The sequence below is a fragment of the Sebastes fasciatus genome, chromosome 2 (genome assembly GCF_043250625.1).
Source record: "Sebastes fasciatus isolate fSebFas1 chromosome 2, fSebFas1.pri, whole genome shotgun sequence".
NCBI lineage: Eukaryota > Metazoa > Chordata > Actinopteri > Perciformes > Sebastidae > Sebastes > Sebastes fasciatus.
In genome coordinates, this window is record NC_133796.1 from 15092681 (window position 1) to 15111610 (window position 18930).

The 18930-nt window shown below is 41.2% G+C and overlaps 2 protein-coding genes across 5 annotated transcripts in view; one reads left to right on the plus strand and one right to left on the minus strand.

The window, feature by feature from the left end:
* Window positions 1-18930, minus strand: part of insyn1 (inhibitory synaptic factor 1) — a 625574-nt gene that overhangs the window by 279873 nt on the left and 326771 nt on the right. The gene's annotated exons all lie outside the window — the stretch shown is intronic.
* Window positions 1-18930, plus strand: part of igdcc4 (immunoglobulin superfamily, DCC subclass, member 4) — a 71232-nt gene that overhangs the window by 43142 nt on the left and 9160 nt on the right. Inside the window, exons 5-19 of one of the 4 annotated variants that reach the window (XM_074611043.1) lie at window positions 2215-2349; window positions 3328-3480; window positions 4269-4679; window positions 4761-4925; window positions 5345-5482; window positions 5737-5919; window positions 7333-7545; window positions 8949-9050; window positions 9201-9387; window positions 11291-11418; window positions 13818-13988; window positions 14168-14302; window positions 16992-17094; window positions 18035-18266; window positions 18384-18512. In XM_074611043.1, coding sequence (XP_074467144.1) covers window positions 2215-2349; window positions 3328-3480; window positions 4269-4679; window positions 4761-4925; window positions 5345-5482; window positions 5737-5919; window positions 7333-7545; window positions 8949-9050; window positions 9201-9387; window positions 11291-11418; window positions 13818-13988; window positions 14168-14302; window positions 16992-17094; window positions 18035-18266; window positions 18384-18512 — 2585 coding nt within the window. The remainder of the gene's footprint in view (window positions 1-2214; window positions 2350-3327; window positions 3481-4268; window positions 4680-4760; window positions 4926-5344; window positions 5483-5736; window positions 5920-7332; window positions 7546-8948; window positions 9051-9200; window positions 9388-11290; window positions 11419-13817; window positions 13989-14167; window positions 14303-16991; window positions 17095-18034; window positions 18267-18383; window positions 18513-18930) is intronic. The other 3 variants (XM_074611053.1, XM_074611063.1, XM_074611072.1) reach the window with 3 other exon arrangements.

Sequence of the window (18930 nt, forward strand, 5' to 3'; positions counted from 1 at the left end):
TTCTTGTCTTTTGAGTAAAACATATACAACGGAGGGTAAGGTATCTTTTTTTTTTTGCGAAACATGTGCTCTACTCTTTGAATAGTCAAGGAGCTTTTTGGAAATGAGTTTGCCAGAATATATAAGTTATATTTTAATGGATTTTCACACCTGTAATGAGAAAGAGGCTGATTTTTCCCAGCTATTTTCCCTTGGTGGTTTTCATGCTTTCATTGAACCCTAGAAGGAAACTACTTATGGCTCTATTGTGAGCTATTACAAGTAGCACACTGTATGTCCGATCTTATTCCACCCCTTGACTCGCCTGCACTTCAGACTTCTTTGAAAAAGATACCTCGACATCCTTGATGTTGAGGTGCTCAAGTCCACGTACTTAACACGTACTCCAGCTGCCTTAAACCTCCAGTTTATAGTCTCTTCCATTTCTTCTTTACTTTACCCTCATTTTTCTACATGCGTTACGCTGCACCCACATCCACATAAGACTCCTCTGAAGGCGCACCCTGCAGTGCAGTTCCCGCAAAGGTGGACTGACCCACTTAAAGCTTTATGCATAACCAAGGATGGCTGTATGTAATCTCAATGATTAATTTATAATGTGTTTACAGAATGCCGGGCCTCTCTCTGGAGGTCATTAGCATTATGTGCTGCTGAGACTGCCTGGGCTGAGCAGAATTGCGGGGAAGTAAGGGCCTCTCACATCAGCGGTACCTTGGGGACTGATACACACTCAAGAAATGAGTGTCTGGTGCCTGTTCAACCCATGAAGCATATGTTTTGAATAGCATCTTTAGTCACTCAAGAGCAGTGATGGGATACAGTTCCATAATCGAGGCCGCGCTTTCAACTGACGAGAAAGATTCTTTCTTCTGCGTTCTTTTTTTTCTCCCTCTCGTTCTTGTGTCACAAACCCTTAGATTTCCTATTCAGGTCGTATCCATATTCACCATCCACTAAGAATTGATTTATCCTCAACCAGATACTGCTGTAGACCTTTTCATTGCCGTTCTGTTGCTAGGGCAACAGCTTTGGTCCAAGTTTACTTCCTGTCAGCTACTGTATCAACAAACATTGCAACAGGAAATGCAAAGGAAAGGTCTACAGGGGCTATTTTTATGGTGAAGTTACTTGCTGTGTTAGAAAGAATCTGAACTACTGTGAAATACTGGCTGATGATCTGAAGGGTATGCTAGCAAAATGCTAATGCAAATCAGTATTTGGGTTATCACCTGCAATTTCCTTTGTAGGTCAGAAAGTCGGTAATTTCCTTACTGCGTCTCGTCTGTACATTATTGAAATAGAAAAGAGGAAACTTATTTCTCGACTACTTCAGGTTGGCATTTAACAGCAAACACACACGTGCATGCTGTCACCCACTGGGCAAGGAATGCCCATGTTTTGGTCGTAACTTCAACTTGAAGTGTGTGAACAGAAGTGGCCCGCTATAGTTTCCGATGACTGGTCCTCAAATGGAAGAAAGGATACATCCAGGATCCAGCAGCAAAACTGAATAGCAGTCAATGAGCCACGGTCTGCCCGCTGCAGACGACATGTTTGTCAGTCCGCAGAGCCCTAAAGCCCAGCCCTCGCTGCTGAACAGAGCGCCGTTTACTTGTTTATTCATTTTGAAGGTGTTGCATGTCCAAATTGCACCAAATTCAAAAAAGCCCTCCCTTGGGTCCCCAGCAATACACCCACTAAGTGTGAAGTAGAGCAGATGAGCGTTTCTCGAGATAATAATAATAATAATAATAATACATTTTATTTAGTGGCGCCTTTCTGGACACCCAAGGACACCTAACTGATATGCGAATAACACACAGACAGACTGACAGAGATTCCTTGCTTTGTAGATCTTTCTTAACCCGATCATTTATCATCAGCGTTTTGATGAGAATGCAAGCTCTTAGTTTACATAAATATTCTACACCCAAGAGGGCCAGGAAGCTTTTCAGCTCACCCTTACTGTAGTGTCCACATGCTGGGGTTAAACAAGGTATAGTTAGGGAAACTTCAACAGTAATTGGTGAGAGATGGGATAGCACTGAAGCCCGATAATCAGGAGGAACTGCCGTTTTGTTTTACTTCATCGGTGAAGAATGAAGTATTTGAATTGTTTAAAAAGTGGATTCAAACAGGCAACTTTCCAGCTACAATCACAAACTGACACTGGTCCGTAATACCAAAGTATACATTTCTTTTTTTTTCTTATAGGCTTTTCTGAAGCCTTGAACGGAGTTGCGATTGTTGCACCCCCTCAGAATGCAACAGTCGTGCTCGGCCGTCCCGCTGTGATGGAGTGTATGGCACAAGGCCAGCCGAAGCCACTGGTGTCCTGGAGCAGACAAGGTAACGCTGACAAATGCTATTACTCACTCTTTCTTTCTCTCTGTGGTTCTCATCCTGTTTGTTTTTTCTTTTTCTTTTCTTTTTTTTTTTACTTCATCTGACGCATTCCCATTATCTGTGTCTCGCTCTCTAACTATCTGTCACTCTCACACAAAGAACAAACATCAACACGTCAGGAACAGATTCACGTACCTGTGGCTGTAAAGTTGTTGTTTCAGTGATGATAGCTGTCCCCTCTACACCAGTCTTCAGTCGTTCTATTGTGCACTGAGTCATGCTTTACATAAGATGATTTGTTACATTCATTAATTCACACCGCCACAGCTTTGACGCACACACACACACGCACACACGCACACACACACACGCATGCACACACACTCTCTTGGTTGGAATGATGTCATGTGAAACTTTTGGACTCCCTCAGTGCTGCGACTTGGCAACATCTCTGCAATTTGTTTTGAGTCTAGTGCTGCATTTGAAGTTCTTCCCTCATTTACATTTGACATTTCACTATACAGGAAATATTATAGATTGATTCATGCGCTACGTTATTCATGTCATGTGCAATGCAAAGTGGTAGCTGGTGCTTAGTCCCTACTTTTTTTATATGGCATTGTGAGATAATTCACTACGCAGGTGGTGATCATTCTCCGTAAAGCATCTAACAACAGCACAAAATGGCGAACAAACTAAATAGTGATCTATATAGTGAACAGTGAAGGATTTTACACACAGCAGGAGTGTGCCAATGCAGACACCTCAGTGAACCCAGACTAAAAAGTCACAGAGCCATCTGTTGGTCAACTTGTGGGATTACAGGTCAAATCGTCTGCCGCCTCTCTCCTTTGTGTTGTTTCTCAGGCAACTGAAAGAAACGATCTCCGCTTCTCTCAAGGCCGATCTCTCGTTGTCTTCATCTGTGTGATCTGAGACTGTCTTGTTGATCTCTGTTCTTTGCTTTCTTCTTTTGTTCAGATGGGAAGCCCATTTCCACTGATGTGGTCGTCCTCGCAACAAACCTGGTGATTAGGGACACAAGGCGTCACCATGCCGGCGTCTATGTCTGCCGGGCCAACAAGCCCAAGACCAGAGAGTTTGTCATTGCTGCCGCTGAGCTGCATGTGCCTGGTAGGATTCATGTTTTGTACTGTATATAATGACAGCTTAGACATTTCTGAGAGCTGCTTCATTGAGTAGTCTCTGTCACCAGCTTTCCCTTAAAGGAATAATTCACCCACAAAATGACCATTTGTATACCAACCCTGTTTTACCATGAATTCTTGAACAAAACTTTCTTTTTCTCACATGCCTCCATGGTGAACAAAGAATAAAAAAACAGAAAAAGTGTTGATGAATTGAAGTAAAGGGGGTTCATGTACTTCTCAAACACTTGCATTTTTGCTAAAACCTTACTATTTAATGTAAGATTTGTCTGGATGAGTAGTGTGCCTGCGCAGGCGTGAGACTAATTATGCAGAAGTGTTTTTAAATCGTAAGGTTTTAGCAAAAATGCTCATTAAATTACGAATTTATTCTCATAATATTCAATTTTTTTTCCTCAAAATACTGCAACTTTATTCTGGACTTCTCAGAGAACACAGATATGTGGGATATGTTTTGCAGAAAGTCTTAAACATGAGCAGAAATCCTGCTGACACACGTATGAGCTATTAAAGTCCTGCAGTTTGTAAATTAATTCAAATTAATTAATTAATGTATCATTGACGTGAATATGTGCCACATGCACATTTAAAGAGGTTACTTCCCCAAACAAAAGAGGCGATGCCGCTGAAGGGGTTTCTTTCACAAACAATGACCGGCTTACTGTACATTTTCCCTTATATACGTGTCCCCCCTCAATGTTGAAACGAAACCTATACCCTTGAAGTCAGCGCTTTGTTTCCTACTTCCAACAGCACCTCCAGTGATTCTCCAACCCCCTGAGACCGTGTCCCTCTCCCGGGGCAACACAGCCAGGTTTGTGTGCAACAGCTCTGGGGAGCCCCCTCCAGTGTTGCACTGGCTTAAGGACGGTAAGCCCATGAAGTCATTCAGACGGGTGAAGACCCAGAGCCCTGGAGTCCTGCTCATCAACCAGCTGGCGCTGGAGGACGAGGGCTACTACCAGTGCATAGCAGACAACGGACTGGGCACGGCCTGTGCCACTGCCAAGCTGACGGTCATTGTGAGGGAAGGTCTGCCCAGCCCTCCTCGCCACCTCTCTGCCACGCCCTACTCCAGCACCACTGCCATGCTCATCTGGGAGAAACCTGAGTACAACTCGGACCAAATCATCGGCTACTCTGTGCACTGCCAACGCACCGCAGGTGTGTCTCTATCCATATGTGTGTGTAGCCAGGACATTTACTTAAAATTGTGTTTGATTTGAGTATATTCATCATTTTCAGGCTCAGATAATGTGGAGTACCAGTTTGCGATGAATAATGACACCACAGAGTATCACGTCAAAGAGCTTCTACCCCATACTGCCTACACATTCTTTGTGGTGGCTTACTCTCCCATGGGTGCCAGTCGTCCATCCCTGCCTGTTACGGTAGAGATGCTGGAGGACGGTGAGTAATCAAACTAATACTGGTGGTTAAATAAGGCCAGCCTTGGCTTGGATGCCTCATAGACTCACAGAGGAAAACATCATAGCATGCCAACCTTGTAACTCCTCAGGATTTTTAAGAGCTCATGAATCATCAGTTTCATCAGTTCATTATGTGTATAGTTATTTAAAAAGTAGTAGCTCACTTGAGACTCAACTGTGCATTTTTGCTTTAAAATCCAACTGACATTTGTTCCATTTCCTCGGCAAAGATTTTCAAGAAAACCCTGATTTGGTGCACACTTTTTAAGGTTTACTAAGCATAGATAGACATATTGTGTCTTAAAGCTGTCCAGTAACTGTGCAGCTCTAGGCTGGAGGGTATGCCATGAATGTGCAACATCAAACAGTTCACTATGTCTTTTTTATTCCCTCCTGCAGTGCCAAGTGCACCTCCTCAGCTGTCTATAGCCAGCACCTCCCCCACAGACATCAGGCTGATGTGGCATCCATTGTCCTCGCAGTACAGTCGAGGAGATGTTACCCGCTACCGCATTGAGTACAGCACCCTGGATCAGGGTGAGTAACCCCAGCAGCACATCAAGTTAACCTGAACTGAGAGTGAAAGCCCAATTTAGCAACAGGCTGAATATAACTTAGGATATTTACCTAGTTTGGTTAAAGTTATTCATAGAAAAGGACAAATATTTACAGCCGACTTTACAAATTTAGTATGTTTCTGATAATAATTCAGATCCAGAACATCATAATAATAAGATACCCCATTAGTAGATCCATATATAGATATGTGTGTGTGTTGTGTGTTCCCACAGTGGACAATGTGTTCTCAGTGGAAGTGGCGGGTAATGAGACTCAGTTCACACTAAGAGAGCTGCAGCCCAACCAGGCCTACCGACTGAGGATAGCAGCTGGGACAGGCGTTGGCTTCGGGGTTCCCTCCGAGTGGGCCCAGCACCAAACATTAGCCCACTACAACCACAGCGACCACAGCATGGGTAAGCAAGACACCAGACCTGGCTCTCTTAGCATATGTTCATTCCAAAAATTCCTGTTTTGTTTTAAGCGGGGTTCCCACTGCGGTTGTGGTATCATTTTTGAGAGCTATAATCCATACAGGGAACATGACATCTCACTGTGAAACTGTGAAAGCACAGGTGAAACGAATCACATCATAACCCATTTCAAAAATGATTGCAATGCATTGCAGCAAAATAATGTTATTGGATACACCTGTGTTTGACAGGTCGAAACGTCTGTAAAAACTTACAAAGTGCTTCACAATACTTAGTAGTACACAGCATGAAAAAAGGGCAGATACTCAACAATAAAAGCAGTATAAAACAATTAAAAGACAAATGAAACCAAAGGATTTGCAAGCAACAAACTTATAAAAACGCCAGCCTATAAAAGTGGGTTTTTAAAAGTTTTTTAAAATGTGGTAGAGACTCAGCTGACCTGACAGTGAGGGGGAGGCAATTCCACAGTGTTTGAGCTAAAATGGTTAAAGCACGGTCGTCCTTTGTTTTTAGCCTGGACCGTGGGATATTTAATAGCAATTGGTCAGAAGATCTGAGTAATCTTGGAGTAGAGTATTGGGTTATGTGTTCAGAATTATAAGAGGGGGCCATGCCATGGAGGGCTTTGAATGTGATCAGCAAGATCTTGAGCTGAATTCTGAAGCGTACAGGAAGCCAAGAATGGACGTAATATGCTTTCTTCGTTTAGTGTTTGTCAAAAGCCTGGCTGCCGCGTTCTGAACCAGTAGAAGTTGAGCAATTGCAGACTCACTTAAACAAGAGAATAAGTTACAATAGTCCAGGTGGGAAGAGATACATTTTTGCACCCACCCTTCAACGTCTCCTCTCCCTCCTAGTTTAGGAACTGCTGACATAACGTAACACTTGTACACTTGAACACAGGCACATTTTGGATAGACACAGAATGAATGTGAATCGCTTACTATACTAGGGCTGTCACAATGTCAGATTTTCAATACACGATTATCGGGGGCAGAATAATTTACAATAACCATATTATCACGATATCTTGGAAAAAAATAATGCTATCAATCAAATCCATCTTGTTTATTGTGTTTGTCTCTTTTTTGGTAAATGAATCACACTCAAAATACGAGTGTAGGGAGGTGAAGACAGACTTTGTAACCATAACTGTATATATAAAGGGATTTAAGAGGCGCTGGATTATTTACACAATATTGTCATATGTCTATTATCAATATTTCATTTTTAAATATCACGGTTATCATCGATTCAGTATATCGCACCACCGCTACACTATACACATAGAAAATATAGCTGAAGTGAAAGTCCGGTGGTTATGATAATGCTATCATGTGAGATTCTTGGTCACGTTATTTTTTCCTTTTTCCTTTTCCAAACGATTTTCAGTGATCTTTGCCCCGACTGAGCTGAAAGTCAGAGCCAGAGTGAACACACTCAATGTGACATGGCATCCCTCGCCCAATCACACACTGGTCTCCGGTTACAAGCTGTCCTGTCGAGAGGTGGAGGCTGACGAAGCAACCAACGGAGAAAGGACAACGCAGACCCACACCATCCGGCTCCGTAAGAAGGCCAAGTATCACCTCCTCACTGGGCTGGGTAAGTTGTTTACAGAGGCCTCTCCAAATGTAGTGTGTGTTCTGCTTTCATATTTTCATGGTCATTTTTCTGTTTTTGCATTCAGCTACCTTGGACTGAATAATAAATCAAATGATGCCCACTTTGCTTTAGAAAAAAATGTTTGCTAAAAATTTGTTTTGAACACTTACAGTTTACGCAGCTTTTAAACAGCCTTGTTCAATTCCGAGCATGGGAAATGCTTTTTTAGCCGTGTCCTTTCCAGACAGAGTGTATTTCATTCAAAGACTGCTTTCACAAGCAATCTTAATTTTTAAAATATGGATCAGAAATAGACAAACACCTCTCATGAAATGTAATTAATAATTCAGCATTTCATTCAAAAGCATTTGATTGCAGGTTAATTTAGTTTAGTTTATTAACATCCCCGTTAGCTTCCTGGGGTCCACAACACACTGACAATGTGACAGTGCAAGAATAAACAGGAGAAAGCAAAAACCCACACACAGAATAACATAACATAACATCACAGAATAAATAGCAAAAGACTGAAACACACTCAGACAAGACAAGCTCCTGACAATCAGATAATCAGAGAAATGTCAAGTAGTCCGTTACACTCCATTGTCCCGCAGTTACAGAATATGAACAGAAATATTTCTGATATATGCAAGTAATGAATAGAGTAATCTATTTTAAACACAGTAACCAAGCTAGACAGTTACGGATTGCAACAACATTGGTTCTGTATCCACAACGGAGCACTATAACGCGCTGCTCTGTTTTGTACTATTTGTAATTTCTTTATTTTCTCCATTGTAGCATTAGACCATACTGCTGAACAATAGTCAAGATTGGACAATATTAAAACCTGAATCACCTGTTTAGCTGAGTTTTGTGTCAAAAATTGTGCACATCTTTTAATAACAGAAATAACATTTACCATCTTATTTATGTATTTTGTCTATGATTATTTACTATCCAAGATAAGTGGACATTGGTCAATAGACGCATCGTTTATGCTAAGATTTAACTCTGGATTTCTCTGGTTGTAGCTCACTTACCATTTGTGTTACATTATAGGTACAGAATATCAGACCCCAAATGGATTTACTGCATTTAGATTATATCTCGGGCCTGATGTCAATGCTTAAATGTATTGTTTTTGTAAGAGGCTGCCTAGGTTTATATGTAACATACTGTATGTATACGCCATGTATGGCTTGGAAAAAGATTTTTCCATTTTCATTTTTGTCTCTCTCTCTCTCTCTCTCTCTCTCTCTCTCTCTCTCTCTCTCTCTCTCTCTCTCTCTCTCTCTCTCTCTCTCTCTCTCTCTCTCTCTCTCTCTCTCTTTCTCTTTCTTTCTCTCTTTCTCTATCTCTCTCTCTCTGTATGTATGTATGTGTGTATGTATGTGTGTCAGTCCCTGACCGGCAGTACGAGGTGAGAGTTTGGGCGTTCAACAAGCAGATAGATGGAGCAGCTGCTGTGTGGAAGGGAAGGACAGACAAGGTCCATGACAGAAGTAAGATTTATCTTACTACATGGGTGCATGTATACATAAATGAATGAATGAGTGTCTTGTAAAAAAAAAAGATACCCTCCATCACTTTTATGGGATAATAAATAATGGCAAATTATATCAAGGCAAGTAATGCGTATGTATGTGTTAAAGCATCGTCGCCGCCCATGCGGCCCCCTCCATTGCCCCCGAGTAGCATCCAAGCCATGGCCAACAGCTCCACCTCCATCTGGCTGCGCTGGGAGAAACCGCGGTTCAGCAACGTACGCATCATCAACTACACGGTGCGCTGCAGCCCAGCGGGAACCACCAACGCCTCTCTGGTCTCCTATTACACCAGGTCAGAAACCAGGTTGAACAACAGAAACTTAATCATTGTTTGCAATGTTAAAGTGATAATGTCTCTGGATGTTGCAAAACTTATCACCGTGGTCAACATTTGAACAATATTGCTTCATGCATAACTCCCTATGTATTCATGTTTACATTGCCAACCCCTGATTCAAACCTTAACTGTGTTGAACTAAACATCTTTACAAGTAGCATGATATCATTTATAAAAAATGGTCACCAAAATGACGCATTCCTCAGGCACTCCGTCTTTATTTAGTTGGACATTCCTTTTTCTTGTCCGGCTTTTATTGTACCTTTTCTGCTGGAAGAGCTAGAAGGGCATTTCTTTTAGGTGACACGTCTGGTGAGCACCTTAGCCTCTGCATTTCTCTACATAAAAGAATAGTTTTATGTCCAACACCAAAACAAACCAACACATTTTTCTTGTAAGAGTCCTATCATATTTCAAGTAGCTCCATTATTAACCATCCTTTATACAGTAATCAAAAGCTGAGTTTCCGCCAGGAAGTTCCTGGTACTTTTCACAGGACTACTTTTCAAGGAACTAAAAGGTTCCTTCAGCCCATTGTTGTCTGTGTTTCCAAAGCGGTCTTAAGACCTGAAAAAATTAAGATAATTACTCCGCTGACGTATGAAAAAGCAACATGATGTGAAGAGGGCTGCTGGTAAACACACTCTGCAGCCTTCAGTTCATTGTGCCCGCATGTTTCATTTAAAAAAAACATGTTGGAAAAAAATGTTGTTCTGTCTCACTGCGACGATATTTACTGCTGCTTAGTATTTACTGCTGCACGTTGAATGTAGTAAATGAAATGCAGAGGAGGAAAATTAAACTAAGAGCGTCTGTCTCCGCAATAAATCATCTGTTGACTGTCTGAGGGTTATTTATTTGTGCTTTAGAATGTAACCGCTGTGAAACAATCAGAAAATAACTTTTCTTTCTCTCATTCACAGCACCGCCGCACTGTCTGTCTCTTCTATCGCGTGCCGTCTCAGCTCACTCAATCTCTCTCCTTTTCTCTCTGTCTTATTTAAAATGAGTCAGGAGGCAGACAGCAAAGCCTAACTATTTTTAATTTTATATAACAAAGAGAAATCGTCCTAAAATGGTCCTTAATCGATACTAGAATACTTTGTTGTTTTGACGGTCATCCCTGCAAACCCCACCCCGAAAGTTCCTGTACTTTCAGAAAGTACTACCCCCCGACCAGGGCCTTTTTTGGGGGGTAAACAAGTGGCATCCTCCGGTGCTGAGAAATGAAGCCAACGCGAAAGTGCCATAAAGTTTTTCGAATGGCCACCTGAGGGTGGCTCCAAAACGAGTCAATTGCTGTTTCGTCACTGCCAAGATGGCGAGCTTTACAGCGGCCCTTCAGAAACATATGGGTGACGTCACAGAGACTATGTCCATATTTTATACAGTCTATGCGGGTAAAATGTCCACTGAACTTAATTTAGATCCTGGTCCTCAAAAGGTTCCTAGTTCAGGGGGAAAGTTCCTGCGGTCAAAAAACGGCTAAAATGAAGCACTATTGTCCTTGCATTGATTTTACCCTCTACACTTAAATTGGTACTACTACTCTATGTATATATACAGTATTTATTTATATATATATATTCAAGAATTATGTAAGTAAGGATATGGAGTTCTTGGGTTAAAGAGGTTCATGCATACTTGATAATACATACTTGCAAAATAATACAGTAAATGATTGTCAAGCAGGAGGCAGGCAATAAGAGTTAACAATATAAATACATATTGTAGCCTAGAGTGGTCCAACAGGTTGAACAAACTAACAAGACTAAATTGAACAAAGTCAATTATTTTTTTCCGTCAGCGCAGAATACAAAACCTACACCACACACTCTCCTGTGTTTGTGTGTTGCAGCTCTGCTCAGGAGATACTGCTCGGGGCATTGAGGCCCTTCACCCACTATGAGCTGGCGGTGCAATCTAATGGAGTGGACGTGGTGGGACCCTTCAGCGGCACAGTGGAGGAGTCGACCCTGTCTGACCGTGAGTCCCTGCTGTGCTCCTATCAGTGCAGTCAGCTACGTTTAGTTTTTAAAGACCCAAGGATCAAAGTCCCTGAAGATTTTCCTGTAGTATTTTGTGGCCTCGAAAACATGCCTGGTATTGTTAGCATTGTATTATGTTATATTTTTTCCTGTGAAAAGCACTTGTAACTTTGTTTTAAAGGTTGCTGTGTAAATACAGTTATTATTGATCGGTGCAGGTATTTTGACACTCGCTATGACATTTCTTTTTTGTTGCATTTACTTGGTTAGGAAATTAGTAAGTAAAGTGTGGCCTTCAATTTTTTTTTTCACTCACTTTATAGTGAAAACATTCTCCTTGCTTTCACAACCTTTGCAGTGCCCTTGAGCATCACTTCACTTCTAAACAGATCAAGGGGAACTTGAAGAGTGAAGTTCTACTGGGCAGCTACTGTACTAGGTGTAGTTATGTGTAAATGTGTCGGAACATTTTCCTGTAAATAAAGGTCAAATAAAAAAGTAAGGGATCAAATTTCAGGGTATTGGTCCTTTTAAATTAATTTAAAATCAACTCAAAATACAGTTATTAGAGACCTAAGAATTTTAGCCTGTCTACTCTTAAACTTACGGTTGGTCTTGAAATATGTCACACGTATACTTTTTAGGGCTGGGACGATACACCTATCTCCCGATTCGATACTATCATGATACTTTGGTGCCAATTCAATATGTTTTGTGATTTTTACGTATTACGATTCTACAAGTATTGCGATTCAATATTATGATTTATTGCAATTTTTGTTAACTTTTTTAACACTAGATCATGGGAAAAAGTTGAATCATACACTTCTGGGGACTTTTACTTTGAAAAATATCTAAATTGATACTGTAAAAATGTTGGATATTCAGCATGTATGTAGTCAGAGATGTCCCGAAATCAAATATATCAGTCATTGTCAGGAATTATTATTAAATTTTTTTCCAGCAACCCCAAAATTAAAGAATGAAGATGTTTCCCTCATAAATTAGTGGTATTTTCTATTTAATTTATAAGGGACATGTTTTATACTTCTGGTGAATATAATCCAATCAATTTTATTTCCATATATGTATTTTGTATATACAGTTCCCTTTGTTAACACCTTATTTTGAAAACCAGACAAAGTCACGTGTATACTCCCGCTAACTTCGCCAAGTCCATCGCCACAGTTAGCTCCGTTCTCTTTAAACATCCATGGTCAGCCCATCAGGGCCGTTTGAATGCATTTAACATAAATGTCAGTATATGGGCGCTCTACAGTTGTAGCGTCGACTGATTTGATCATGGAGATGAGATTGACGACTTGAACGCGCGTTACCGCAATACGATAACGTTTCCTGTCCATGACAGAGTCCGCATGCAGTTTTAGCCGTGATGTCTAGCTCTGCTTTTCCTGGCAATGCGTGAAACCCAAAGCGTTTCCATACTCTACTGTATGTTTAGTGTTTACCACTTTGGATTTAAAATGTGAGAGTACATGTCGTATCCACGTGGACCCTCCGCCGTTTTCAACACTGTCGTATCTGCCGGTTTCTGCTCGCTACGGCCGGCCCGCTACTGTTTGTTTTGAGTGACAGAACGGATATGACATATGACATGTCAATAAAAACACAACAGTAAAAGCAGTAACTTCCTTCTACCTCCGCATAGACTCAAAGGAAGCAAATATATTGATTCTGGCATTAAAAAAATCAATTTCAAAATCGTAAAAAAAATAATGATGGATATAAATCGTTTTTTTTACTTTTGCATTCTGTCTGCCAAAATATATTACCTCATCTCCCTTATAAATAATGTATTTCATCTTCATCATCTGATTAGCTGCACTTGGGTTTTATGTCATTATTTTAACCTTGGTCTCCTGCTAGCAAGGTAAAGGTGTTGCATTCTGAAGCCTGCAGATACTGTAATATATGCGGTGTGCCTGTGCATGCAAGTGAGTGTGTGCTCACTCGTGTGGATCAGTGTGTTGCCTGGCCAGTGGCCAGTGGAAATGGGAATTAGTAGTTGGCATTGATGGCTGATAACTGGCTGTAATGAAATACCCAGGTGTAGTAGTGGCTCTCGTGTTGGCCAGCAGCTCTGTCTGGAAGCCAAGTGAGGGTGGAGAGCGCAGAGTGGGCTGCTTTTAATGACATTATTACCACCAGTCACCCCGTCACGCTCTCCACTGCCATGTATCATCACCTGAGCCCCAGCCCATTCCCCCCATTGCCCTGCTCGTCCCCTTTCTCTTGTACCCAGGTGGCGAGGACACGAGGACCCAGATGGTTGTCACACAACATGTCAAATCCCCCACCAAGACAATATACATTCCACAGCTGTGAGGCCTCATTTCTGGGCTCTAATTGCTGACCCAGTCCTCCTCTCTCCTTCAGGGCCCTCCACACCTCCTGAGGAGCTGCAGCTGAGCGCTCTGGACTCCTCCTCTGCGCTGGCGAGCTGGCGCCCTCCGCTGGAGCCTAACGGTATCATCGTCAGCTACAGGATCTTGTTCAGTGGCAACCTCAGCCAGCCGGAGCACTTGTGGGAAAACCTCTCTCAGGACGGTGGGTGTTTGCTGGCACGACACAACTCCTCTTCACCGCACTTGTTAATTACTGAACTTCTGGCTTTTAATTCAGTTTAAGAGCAACTTACAATCATATAATGTTGTTTAATATTTAATAAAATGTCATGCCTGAGTGAAACTGCGCGATTTACGATGGGCCTTGTTTCTCTGTCTCAGGGAGCATTACCAGTGTGGAAGTCCAGGGTCTGTCCAGTGGCACCCGTTACTTTTTTAAGCTGGGAGCGTCTACTGAGGTGGGGCCAGGGCCTTATTCACCTGTAAAGGATGTTCACATCCCCCTTCAGAAATATGGTATGTGTCAAATCGCACATTTATAGGTGCAGAAGGAGTGGGAAAGACACAGTCTCAGTGTCTGGAGGGTTTAGGGATGCAAAATGCTTAATGAGAAGGGCACAACACTTATCACTTTACTAGGGTCAGAGGCATTTCTGTTGCTGTGGGCAATGTTGAGGAAATGTGGCCTCTCTCTTCTTACATGATCGCTAATTGTTAATTTTGGACTTTCAGTCTATAGAAAACAGAAATAACATAAATAATTTTGGTTTTGTTTGTTTTCATCCTTTTTTACACAAAAATGTCTCATGTTCTCACAAGAAGATATGGAAGCAAATAATTCATAATAATTATAAATTTAGAAGGCCCTGAATACCTTATTGCAAAATTGAATCACTACTGTGTAATTTGAAATAGAAATAACACTGAAAGTATAGCATTGAAATATTTAACCACCTATCTGAATTTACGTGGTTTGATTTACCCAGGATACTTCTTCCTCTTGTATTGTAGATTGAGACACAGATCATATGACTTACAGAACATAACCAGACGTCTGATTATTTCTATTAAGGCTTGATTGCTTCTCCTCGGTTGTCCAGATGTTCAAGTTTGGATTTTTTAAAACTTCATTTTAGTATCTGAATTTTCACTAATCTAATTTGAGAGACAATACTTTTGGGGTTTGACTTGAGTTTTGTAGGTCAGAATTTGACTAACTGCGTTTAAGCAACTTGATTACAGTTTTATTAAAACCAAGTTTTTGAAATTGCACCAAATTTTAACCTTCTGGAAATGTCAAAGCAGATAATTCAAATCTGACAAATTCAGAAAAATTATGTTTTTGAAAGTAAAATAATTCAGTGCTATAAATTCTGTGGTATTTAGATTTTAACATTAAAGGTGCACTGTGTAATGCCTAGCCACATGCTCCAAACAAATAGGGGGCAGCATTTCACCTCTACTACTGGGTCCCTACAATCTACATTTATAGTCATCAGTTATAAAAAACAACAACTATTAACTAACAGCAGGGCAAGAACACGCAAAATTCGAACAAACTGCTGAAACTTTGAGAGACAGTAAAAAGTAACACTGCTGCTATCTTATAATCTTCATGTGTGGTGTCGGCATATAGTTTACATTAGCCATCTGTGTTCGTGCCACTAACTGGAGGCTGTACGGTCCGTGTACATTTTGATAAACTGGCAGAAACAATAAAACGACCCGCACCTTTGTCTCATCCTTCCTGTGGCCAAGAGACTACTCCGCCGGGAGGAGAGCGTGCAGCAGCTCCATGACACGGTCCCCATGGGGAGGTTGCGAGTCATTTTCTCGTTTCTGCCACTTTGGATTTAATTCAGTAAACAAACTACCAAAACGCACACGGACCCTGAACCTTCAACGTGATTGACAAGCCCTTACAGCTCCCTGCCGGCCATATCTTACAAATTACCCCTATAAGTATTCAGTAGTGGTTAAATGTCACAATAAGATATTCAGTTGCTTCTAAGATTCAAAATATCACAGTCATTTTGCTTCCATAAGCAGACACAAGCAAACACCATGCATTCACACACAGGGACACGTGTTTTCACACCCATGCTCATGCACACACATACACACACACTTTCCTATTTCAGTAAAGTGGGTAATTTGTCCCTGCCAGCAGAGAAAGTGTGGCTCGGCAGGACACTGTAATTCCGCCTCTCCTATTCTGGAGCATTTTGAGGAGAATTATAAGTGTGGGTATCAAAGGGGCGCCTCATCAGCGACCCCCCGGGGGAGATCTTTGAATCGCTGCTCTCTGTGCCTAGCAGAATTGCTGTGAAAAGCACTTTCTTTACTCTCATGTCACTGTGTTTAAGCATACAATCTCATTATGCACTTTTTAATACCATCCGCAGCATTTTAGCTTTACTTGTAATTACTAAATGCCCCTTTTGTCTTTAAACCAGAGTGAGTTATAAATACAGAACTATGATCCAACATGTGCCTCATACATACCTAAGAGGAATATTGTGTATATGCTATCAACCAACCTGTATTACTTACACATATAGTGTTTTGTTTTATTTGTTTTCTTCGTTTAGTGCATAATGGGTAATTGATTGTCAAAAGGATCATATATCTGGAATATCTGAACATTTAATTTTCCTGATGCAATAAGCAGCGAGAATGCATTTTTGTTGTACCCAAATCCTTAATAAGACAGAGTAACAGGTTTATTTTGTTCACATAGGCTGTAATAGTGTTGCCAGTGAGCAGTGTGAATGGGAGTGAGGTGGCTAGTGGGTGGGTGAGAGCTCCCGCCATCTGTTTCCTCTCCTCTCTATGTCCAGACTGCCAAAGATACCCAGCATACATGAATATCAATGAAGGTCTCCCGTCCCTTGTTGAATGTTGCCTCATATCTTTTCACTACTGTTACTTTGTCTTAAATTAAGGTATCAATATGCAGGGTCTCTTTACATCAGGCCTGAGACAAATAATATGTCAAACTAGATATGCTATTTTAATTCTTAGTATTTTTTTAAAAATAGAGTTCTAGATATGAGCTAAATAATAGCTACTGGAAACAGATCACATATGAAAACCAATATGGCATATGGCAACATTTCTGCCATGTGTCAAGTATGCGTTGCCCACATTGTTGTTTATATTAATTCTAACATTGTTTTTCTCCTATTCCATGATATTTTAACAGAGCTGGACATCCATGCAGTGACGGGCATCATAGTCGGTGTGTGCCTCGGACTGATTTGCATCCTCCTCTGCATGTGTTTCAGCTTTCGAAACGGCAAATCCAGGTAAGGTAACTCTAGTGTCAGTACTCGTACGGTACATGTAGAACATTTTAATGTGTTTAATAGGGCCGTCAATTGTTTAAAATATTTAATCGCATGATTGTCCATGATTAATCGGGATTAATCGCAAATTAATCACACATTTTTTATCTGTTCAAAATGCACCATAAAGGGAGATTTGTCAAGTATTTAATACTCTTATCAACATGGGAGTGGGCAAATATGCTTGCTTTATGCAAATGTATGTATATATTTATTATTGGAAATCAATTAACAACACAAAACATTGATAAATATTGTGCAGAAACCCTCACAGGTACTGCATTTAGTATAAAAAAAATATGCTCAAATCATAACATGGCAAACTCAAGCCCAACAGGGAACAACAGCTGTCAGTGTGTCAGTGTGCTGACTTGACTATGACTTGCCCTTAACTGCATGTGATTATCATAAAGTGGGCATATTTATAAAGGGGAGACTTGTGGGTACCCATAGAACCCATTTTCATTCACATATCTTGGGGTCAGAGGTTAAGGGACCCTTTGAAAAAGGCCAAGCCAGTTTTTCCTCGCCAAAATTCAACGCAGGTTTGGAGCATTATTTAACCTCTTTCGCGACTAGCTAGTATGACATGGTTGGTACCAATGGATTCCTAAGTTTTATAGTTTCATATGATACCAGTATCTTCACTCTAGCCCACTACAACCTCTGAAAATCAATTGCGTAAATGTGTTAAAAAAAAAAGTGGCGTTTAAACAAATTTGTCAACGAGTTATTATCGTGTTAACTTTGACCGCCCTAATGTTTAATGTTTTACTTACTTGGAACAACTCTTGTCTTAATAGCTAAAAGCGAGCTAAAACAACCCAGGCAACTGTATTGACGTTCAGTCCTCTGTAGTACCCAACTCCTCTACTATTCCTCTCATCTCTGATCCAAATAGGGAGGTGTCTGGGGGCCTGGACTCCACAGCTGTGACCCCTCAGTACAGGCGAGGAGGCTGCCCCATTCCCTCCAACGTGCCAGAGTGCAGCGATAGCCACGAGCTGGAGACACTGATGCCCCCAGGCAGCCAAGAGTCTGGTCAGCCGCTAGAAGAGGCCCCAGAGGAGCAGAGCCTGATGGCAAGTGCTAATCCAGGGGAAGGGGAGGATGCCCCTGCACCTGAACCCAAGGTCAAAACCTGCAAGGGGGGAGCTCTCCTCCAGATGGGCCTTGGTTACTCTTGTTATTTTTTCACGTGTTGAAAGAGGGATAATAGTTGTAATTTTGGTGCATCCACTGTCTTGCAGGCTGCTTGGAATGGCTCTGTGAGTCATAACTGGGCCAACAGAATCACTAGATACAGAGACACCATAACAGAAGACTCTCCAACACTCATTAATGGAGCTCTCAACATGCTAATTACTGATAACGGCACGGTAAATGAATGAACTAAAATTCAATGACTAATCTATTTTTAGCTATCAACCTGTCTCTGACAAACATCATAGCTGTAGCATCACTGGGTCAAATGACATTTCTAATTGACTGTTTGCTAAACCACGCCCCCCCTCCTTAGTTACTGTTGCTATGCCTGTCAAGATTTCCGTTCTTGCACGGCACATATGCAAAGATTTACCACTTGAAATGTATAGTCATTTTTGAAACAATAGCTCCTTGATGTCAGTAAGAGGTTAACAAAAACATATCTGGCTGCTTTCCAGCTGACTGGTTTAAAACAAAAAATCTGTAATGGTTCTTAGATATACATTTGATCGCTACATATATGATATTGTGCTGAAGATAAGGCTGTGTATCGGCAAGAATCTTACGATACATATCATGATACAGGGGTTA